Source organism: Nipponia nippon, unplaced genomic scaffold, assembly GCF_047370975.1.
Source record: "Nipponia nippon isolate SJK-2023a ecotype South Korea unplaced genomic scaffold, ASM4737097v1 scaffold_10, whole genome shotgun sequence".
NCBI classification, from domain to species: domain Eukaryota; kingdom Metazoa; phylum Chordata; class Aves; order Pelecaniformes; family Threskiornithidae; genus Nipponia; species Nipponia nippon.
Genome location: NW_028262291.1, coordinates 30,370,425 through 30,379,633, shown reverse-complemented (window position 1 = coordinate 30,379,633; position 9,209 = coordinate 30,370,425). Strand labels below are relative to the sequence as shown.

At 42.1% G+C, this 9,209-nt stretch overlaps 1 protein-coding gene across 4 annotated transcripts in view; it reads left to right on the top strand.

Annotated features, from left to right (window-relative positions):
* Nucleotides 1-26: 26 nt before the first annotated feature.
* The window catches only part of PLA2G4F (phospholipase A2 group IVF), a 30,404-nt gene continuing 21,221 nt past the window's right edge, over nt 27-9,209 (top strand). For 3 of the 4 annotated variants that reach the window (XM_009473870.2, XM_087746300.1, XM_087746302.1), the window contains exons 1-2: nt 2,205-2,633; nt 6,745-6,817. In XM_009473870.2, coding sequence (XP_009472145.1) covers nt 2,523-2,633; nt 6,745-6,817 — 184 coding nt within the window. In that variant the 5' untranslated portion in view covers nt 2,205-2,522. Of the gene's footprint in view, nt 1,065-2,204; nt 2,634-6,744; nt 6,818-9,209 lie in introns of those variants that run through there. The other variant, XM_087746303.1, reaches the window with a different exon arrangement.

The window sequence follows — 9,209 nt, the reverse complement described above, 5'->3', positions numbered from 1 at the left end:
ATGCACAACTCAAATGAGGCTATGTCATGTGAGAGCTGTCATCACTTCTCAACTTTAGTTTTTAGATCTACAGGTTTATAGTATGCTTGTGAATGTTCTCAATACCCTCCTAAAACCACTTTTGTATTCTCTCTTTGAAGAATGTTTTTGAAAGTCTTATACCATTAAATATGTACTTAATAGAGAACACTAAAATTACTGACAATTTTTTTTGAGTGGTGATACGCTGTTTCCAGGTGGGGAGGGATGTTGAGCTCTGTGTGACCAAATCAGGAAATGTTTATGTTCACAGGTTTGCAGTTGCTTGAGTTGTAGGTCATAGACTAGTCTAGTGTTGGAAGTAGAATATGGATCCTCAGTTTTCCCATGCTATAGAAATGGAAGATGCCAGCACTGAAGGAGAGTCTTGTGTCCATGTCAGACAACTGGGTATATTGGTATTTCTGGAGAAAACCAACGCACCAAAAAAAACCCCAAACCAAAACCTTGATAGCATCCTTTGGAATCTTCATCTCTTCTCGTTATCCAGCTGCAAGTCACTGCATCTCAGCTCTTCTGTCAGTGCTGCTAATGGGAGCAAAAGGGGTCCCTTGCAATGCCTGTGCACATTTTAAGTACTACATAGTATAGTTGGTGATGGTGTCATTTGTTCATGCTTGCTTACATAAAAATAACTGGATGAAATGTAGATAACACATCTACCTTTATCAGTATGAGGATGCTAATCCAAGCAGAAGTAAAGTTATCATGTGTGAGGTCATCTTTGTTGCCTCATGTTTTGATGCCGTTTTGCTTGCTCATTTTCTTAATCTGCTAGGAAATGACAAAAGCAAGTTACTTCTCTTTGGATATTGAGTTGGCTGTCAACAGTGTCTGTAGATAGCTAAAACTGCACACAAACACTTTGCTAATGGATGATCTGTTGACTATGAAACAATGCTTAAGCAGATGTTCTAAAGAGCTTTCACTTTTTCTTGAGAGAAAAATTCAAGAGAAACTCTATAAACATGAGATCCTTGTGCTGAGAGTTCATTGGAAGAGGACAGAACTTCAGGAGAAGACAGGTAAGCCTGATTTTAAGTGCAATTGAGCACTCACAAGATAAAATACAGGTTTTATATACTGCCTGTAATAAACTGTTGAGAATAATTATGATTTCTCCATGTTACCTTATTGTGTGAGGCCGCCTCAATTTTCATGTAATTTATGGTCATAAGCTATATTAGATTAAATAGATCACACTTATGGTTCTGTAATTTTTCTAAGATAAATAAAACCTAATATGACACTCCTTCACTTTGAGTGCAGTGGTATGTAGAAATGCAAAGAAAGTGCTTTTTCAGCCCAGTGTCTATCCGTACCATACCACTTAGTACCACATGAGAGCTTTACAGCAGTTGCTGGCTGTTCTTCAATGGTATTGCATTTGCTTTTTGCCTGTGCCTTGACTGTAAGCCTGTGAATTCACTAACTAGTACTGACTTGTGTTGTAAATGTCAGCGTCTGTGCTTTTACTAGTTTTCTTAAATTCTGATCTAGTGACTGACACTAATGACAGGAAATGATTAATGAATGGGACCTTGCTGAGAATGTGTCACATTCTCATGTTTGCATGGAGCCGGTGACATGCTGCATTACTGGCTTTCGTACATGCTCTGCCACTTTCTAATTGTTGAAACACTTAAGTTTGTTTTTTGGTCTGCTGCATCAGTTTAAGCTCTTTAATAAAAAGCTTCAGACAAGGCAACTGTCAGCAGCTGTTAACAAACTAATCACTTCCAGTAAACAATTTCCTTTACTACTAAAATATTTTTTCAAAGCACAGTAGATTCAAAAAAATCTGCTGTATCTGTTGTACAATTTTTCAAGAACCTTTGGTGGAAGAATCAAGACTATGCTACATGGAAATGAGAATAAAGGGGGGCCTTGTGCAGGCCGCTCACGTAGCAGGAGGTTAGATGTGGTGGTAAATTAATGTTCTCCGAGACATCCTAGTGCAGATCAAATTGTGGTGTCTCTGCTCAGACGTCCCTGAAACTTCTCTGAACAGCTACAGTAAGTCACAAATTCGGTGTTGCTTCAGGCTTGTAAGGTGGGAATACCTTTCTATTTAAAAATATTCTTTTAGGGTATACTGAAACTCTGAAAGGGTTTGAAACAGCCAAAGTCCTAGACCAGGTTGCTGGAACTCTGAAAGAAAATCCGTACTGGGCATTTTGAGGTTGTGGCTTAATCACGGCACGGTGCTTCCTCCTACCCAGGGCTTCCCTGTTTGGTGCTGCTTTGCTGCCCTTATCTTTTACCAGGATTCGAATAACCTGCCAGCAAGGTTTTGAACTGGATTGTTTGGCAAGTGCAGGCCACACCTCTGCTTCTCGCAGCTGGAGCGCAGCCCAGTCCTGCGCAAAACTTCAGAGCGAGCCTGTAGCAAGCAGCCCTTCGCAGCCAGCCCTCTGGGGACTCTCTTTATTTGCTGCATTTCCCTGTCAGGTTTTCCACAGAGACGACAGGACTTTTTTCCCATGTTCCGTGAGGTGCTGCGGGGCCCACTTCCACCCAGAGCACTGCCTTTTCTGGCAGCTGTGCTTTTCCAAAGGAAGGAGAGGAAAGAGACTGGGTTTTATCACTGGCGGGTAAGAAAAATCGTAGCGCTGTCTTTGAGGCGGCATTCTTTAGCCGATGTGTTTGGCAGCGACTTCCTGTTACTGCACGTGTGGAAAACCAGTCCCGCACTTCTGCAGGAATTAATCAAAAAGTTCATCATTAGGGGAAAATCTTGGATAACAATGCTAATGTAGATTCCAGGCTTTTACTGAATTTGGGGTCTGTGTGAGGCAACGCAGAGCAGGTCTCTGTTTCTTTAGGTTTTGGGGAACAGAATTAAACTGATGCCAAGTACTTTTGGGGGGGAAACTCCAGCGTACTGGGCTTCTCATCAGTAGAGACAAAATGGTGCTTATATGTTTTCTTGCAAAATATCCTTGATTACCATTCCCTTCCTTTCTGCGCTCTGCCTTATCCCACAGGGTTTAATGATCTAAAGATTAATGACTTCACCCTCTGTTCATAATGCAGTGCAACCACATTAGATAAAGGTGGTTTCAGTGTGTTTGTTCTTTAAATGGTTTATAATTATTCCATTGCATAAGACGGTCTGGCCAATAACCTCAATTTTGAATTGCACTAAACAGTTTGTGAATGAGCCCTTGCATAGGAGGTCCGATATGTTATCTGATTACCTGTCTCCCCCCCTAAATCTACAGCTTAAAATTGAGGTGACCGTTAAATGTCACAAGATGGCTTGCTGCCTGTATGCCTCTCCACACTCCTGCTTGCTGTGTGATAAAATTTATCTTGTTGACCTTTTTTTTTTATTTGTTTGTTTTTGTGGTGGTGTTTAGTACTTGGGAAATCAGGGTAGAAGAGACTAGTAGCCTGCTGTGATTTCAGTAAACCACTGGATGTGATGTTTCCCCTCAGGTGCTTGCTATATAAATAAACAAAAAAATCAGACACTACTTAGTGAAGTTGTGCTGGCTGGTAGGGAGAGATTTTGTATTGACTAGTTAATAGCAGTTGAGCAAGGAGAGGGCAGCAGATCACTCTTTTGACTTTGTAGGTGTCTTTAACTTTCCAAAGTTTTTAGCCTTAGTTTGACACATCTAAAGACAAACAGCATAAACTGAGAGCAAGCCCAGTGTTTGCCACTGCTGTTGTGATACTGAGCTGCTTGCACTCCTCATATCTGGTTATAAATCTTGCCCTCCAGAAGACCATGGTTCTTAGGGCTGGGTCTGGTCTCCTTTTGTGCCTGTGGGTGCACACATCTGGAGGAGGAGGGAGAATGCAAGGGGTGCCTAGGAAAACCAGGAGTTTGCTTTTGGGTTTAAAAGCAAACTTGTGGCACAGTGGCTGAAATTAGGAGGAAGGGAATTATGGGCAGCTGTGTTTACTTGGGAGCAGGAACAGGATGGGGGGGGGGAAGTGCTCCCTTGGTAAGCTAGACATTTCTTTGATTACCTGATTTGCCTGGTAGCAGTCAACAAAAAGGAAAATATTACTTAGAAGTTACATTTTTATTTGCTATTGACAATATTTCTGTAATGAAACTGGCATGCTTATTGTGAGTCCTCTGCATCCACTCAGATGTGAAGCAGATCCCAGCACTTACTGTATAAAGGCAGGTGTTCTGGGCTATATGAGAGTAAAGACTGCTGGGTCCTGTGGCTGGAATAACCTGTTTTGCAGTTGCTCGCTGCTGCATCAGCACCTTCAGTTTAGATGAAAGATACAGACAGTTCTTTGCAGGGTTGAGTGTTTGAGAATTCAGTCTTGTACCCTCATTTAAGGATTTCGAGGGCTTTCTGCTTCAGATGCACTTTCCCGAGCGCTGGAAAAGGGATGATTCTGAAAAATCATTAAGCTGCAAACTAGAAATCGGTTGTTTGCATCTGTCACGTACATTGGTATGTTGTCACGTATGCTGGTGTGGGCAGAACTGGCATTATTTGTTGTTCATTTCCCATACAGATTTCTTGCCTGACTTTTCCCTGATGTGTTCAGATAGAGCATATCTGATACTCTTATGCTTCATTACTCTGCAAGCTCACCTTCAAACGTGTTATGACCTTGCTGTCCCTTGGCTAAAAGATAAGTAGAAAAGGCACACGGGAAGGTTTTGGCATAATTGATAGCACAGGCTTGGACACACAGTGAAATGTCTGTTGGATTATATGCCCTAAAATTATGACGTGGGTGTGGAAAATTTATCTTCAGCTATGTAATGACTGACTGCAAATCAATGGTTGTTAGAGACCTTTGGAAAGGACTTTCTTTTGAACATGTAACTATATGTTGACAGATGGTGTGCAGTAAAAGAGGGATACGCTGTCTTCAGGGTGTTCTGCGCTTCCTCTGCTGAATTCCTCTGTGTCTGAGTTCCAGGGGATAGTCAGGCTAGATAAGATTGCTTTGCAGCAGTGGGGGTGTGATCATGTAGCTTCATTTCTCAACAACCTGAAGAGTTGCAGCACCTTTAGGAAGTCAGTGAGAATAACCTGTGCAATCTTGAATTTCTCTCTGTAGTCCGTTCGCCAACTTGACAAGATATAAAGGAGGTCAGGCTTTGGCTGCGAAACTAGTGTCAGTGATGGAACAAAATAGAGATGATTAGGAAAGGTTTAAAAAGGAATTAAAACTAGCATCTGAAAGATAGAGCTCATGGTGAAATTAGATGTGAAGGCATGTCTTGTTCCCAGAAACAAATGAGAGGAGTGTCTTCAACATGTTGACGCTGCAAATAAGAGCCCTTCAAGAGTAATAATAGTATAATTGGAGTTTATTTGCACAAATTTAATTTGGCACCTGTGTGTGAGATATCTTAGACTGTGTGTGATTTTTACCCTTCACTTATTGGTCAGGGTGGATGGCACTCACTTAGTACAAAGATGCTCAGTATACTATGCGTGTCTTGGTATTACTGTGTTGTTCAAACCCTGTTTTGCAAAAGCTGACAAGTATCTTAAAGTGATAAGAAATAAGGGAAACTTCACAAGTATGTGACTGTTTAACAAACATAGTACGGTTCCATTTATGAGATAAGGAATATTCAAGAAGAGTTTGACAGTTCCAGGTTCATTGGAACTAGTTCATTACTAGTTAGTAATATGTAGGGCCTACATTTTTATATAATATTTGGCACTCTGCACCATTATTTTGTAAGTGAAGATCCCGTTGAATTCAGTTGTAGATTAATACTTAGCGTATCTGAAATTAAACTTTGGTGTCAAGCCAACTGTGTAGAAAATAATGAATGTGAAGTAGCGACCACTTTTGAAAAGCATTTTGAAATGGGATTTAAGAATAGAAAAGGTTCTTAGCCAGGATTCATAACTGATGGAAATGAGGCAGAATCCCATTCTGTTCATGAGCCTTACACAATTACTTCTGTCCAGTTGCTGCAGTAAATCCCTTCAAGCTGTTTTCTCTTGTGTTCCTTGTTATTCACGATCATCTAGGATTCAGTCAGGCTTTTCTTTCCTCTTCACAGCCGGGCATTTAGATACTAATATTACTTTCCAAAAATAGCCTCCCAGAAGCTTTCAAGGGCAAGGATTACATTTTGTTCTATGCTGGTAAAGTGGCATGCACGCTAGAGTGCTGATACCAGTAACAGTTCAGAATGAACAGAGGTTTAAGGTTTGTCTTTTCTTGCTCAAACTGCCATGAAGTATGTGCTCCTATATGAAAGTGGTTTTTTTCTCATTGTAAACAGTATATGCTTTCTATGTCTTTAGACCATGCTGTTAAGATTCTTGCCATGTCTGCTGTTACTCAAGCATGCATGTGCCCTTGACAAGTACTCTTAAATTACCCAGGTCGTGATTAAAATTATTTGAGCAGCTTCAGTATCTGTTTATCCTTCAGCAGGAATGAACTAATGAAGCAATTAAAAAATTGATCTATAATTAGAGGAAACCTTAAATAAGGGACTTATTTTCTGAACTCCATGAGGAGTTACCCTAAGACATCACTCATTACTGTGCTGAAAGGGAACTGAGTTTCCTTCTAGATTCCTTTAGTCTTCCTCCAGGACACTGAAAGCACTGTATATGTTCCAAAATTGACTCATTAATTGTTTATTTGGGGCTGACTGGTGTGATCCATTTCTCTGGACTGATACTAGTGTGGTTATAGAACAGGCATTGCAGTTGTTGCATGCTGAGCTTGTTCCTCTCTTTTCAGCGGGAGAAGCACCCTTACTACAACCTAACAGTAAAAGTCCTCCGAGCCAGAAACATCAAGGGTACAGATCTGTGTAAGTATTTAGTCAAGGTATTATGAAAACAGATGGTTTGTTCAGTGTGTACTTGTAACACATGTAGCATTGTTATGGGAACTTCTTACCTACACATACTGTATTGGCTTTATGTCTGAACAAAGGCTTCTCTTGTAAAGCATTATATACATTTTAAAGGCTTGATGTGAGGCCAAGCTGCAGATTAACCCTGCTACTTTGCAGAACAAGATCAGCTAAGTCCTGATAACCTTTTACTTCCCTGCTCCTTTATATGTCCTACTGTGGCTCGTTCTGTATTCCTTTGTTTGGATTCAGCCCTCTGTTCATGGCAAATTTCACCCTTGCTGCTGCTGAACAGTCTTCTCGCACCTGGAAGTAGCACTCTTCAATTCTACCTTCCAAATGTTTGTTTTTCTCAGTTGTAGTAGTGCTTTCTTTCCTCTGTCTGCTATTTTGCTTATGTCATTGAAGCTTTTTAAGGAGGTAGATGGTTGACCGATTCCACGACCAACTGCTTTTTACCTGTTCCTGTTTTTTTATCGCATGGTATGTATTCCCTTCCTCTTATGCATCCATGTTGAGTAAAGCTCTCAGGAGTGTCTGGGGCATTTGGATCTTTAAAACTCATTTGAGATTTAATTCCTTCAGATTTAATGCAGTAAGGTAGTCTGCCTGCCTTAAGTTTATATCTGGCATCCAATATCAAACTACTGGAATGCTAAATAACTGTCCAGGGAATGGAAAACCCTCCTGAAAGGCTGAGGGCTAGAATCGCACTGTGAAGGGAAGTTCTTTTTATGGCCTTTCTGTTCAACTGGAGTGAAGGATGGTTCCCATACTTGCGTTGTTAAAGGGGCCTTAACTGGAAGAAGGGAGGACTCTGAAACAATCGATTATTTTCAGGGAATGGAAACAGAAATCTCAGTTCCTGGCCAGACTAGATGAGGGTATAGCAGTGGGGGTGGATATTGTCTACTTGGACTTTAGTAAGGCTTTTGACAGTCTCCCATAAGATTCTATAAACTATAGTTATAAACTATTCAGAAGGCTATAAACTCTTCAGAAGGGACAGGCAAAGAGGGAGAGGCTGTGGGGTAGCCCTGTATGTTAGGGAATGTATTGATTGTCTAGAGCTTAACGATGGTGACAGTAGGGTTGAGTGTTTATGGGTAAGAATCAGGGGGAAGGCCAACAAGGCAAATATCACGGTGGGAGTCTGTTATAGACGACCCAACCAGGACGAAGAGGGAGGCGAAGTATTCTATAAGCAGCTGGGAGAAGTCTCACGATTGCTAGCCCTTGCTCTCATGGGGACTTCGACTTACCAGATGTCTGCTGGAAATAGAATACAGCAGAGAGGAAACAGTCTAGGAGGTTCCTGGAGTGTGTGGAAGATAACTTCCTGGCACAGCTGGTGAGGGAGCCAACCAGGGAAGGTGCTCTGCTGGACCTCTTGTTTGCAAACAGAGAAGGACTTGTGCGTGATGTGACGATTGGAGGCCATCTGGGGCATAGCAATCATGAAATGATAGAGTTTTTGATTCTTGGAGAAGTAAGGAGAGGGTTCAGCAGAACTGCTACCTTGGGCTTCCGGAGGGCAGACTTTGGCCTGTTTAGGAGCCTGGCTGACAGAGTCCCTTGGGAGGCAGTCCTGAGGGGCAGAGGAGTCCAGAAAGCCTGGGCATTCTTCAAGAAGGAAGTCTTAAAGGTGCAGGAGCAAAAAAAAAAAGGAGGGTTTATGACCTTTGGAAGAAGGGGCAGGCAACTCAGGAGGACTACAAGGAGGTTGTGAGGTTATGCAGGGAGAAAATCAGAAGGGCCAAAGGCCAGCTGGAACTTAATCTGGCTACTGGTGTAAAAGACAACAAAAAATGTTTCTACAAATCCATTAGCAACAAAAGGAGGGGTAAGGAGAATCTCCATCCTTTATTGGATGCAGGGGGAAACATAGTGACAGAGGACGAGGAAAAGGCTGAGGTACTTAGTGTCTTATTTGCCTCAGTCTTTAACAGTCAGAACAGTTGTTCTTGGGGTACCCAGCCTCCTGAGCTGGGAGACAGGGACAGACAGCAGAATGAAGCCCCCATAATCCAAGAGGAAATGGTTAGCGACCTGCTACACCACACAGACATGCACAAGTCTATGAGGCTGGATGGGGTCCACCTGAGGGTACTGAGGGAGCTGGTGGAAGTGCTCACCAAGCCACTTTCCATCCTCTCTCAGCAGTCCTGGCTAACCAGGGAGGTCCCAGTCGACTGGAGATTAGCAAATGGATGAGCATACTCTTCACTGGGTAAAAAACTGGCTGGATGGCTGGGCCCAAAGAGTGGTGGTGAATGGAGTTAAATCCAGTTGGCGGTCGGTAACAAGTGGTGTTCCCCAGGGCTCAGTACTGGGGACAGTTCCGTTT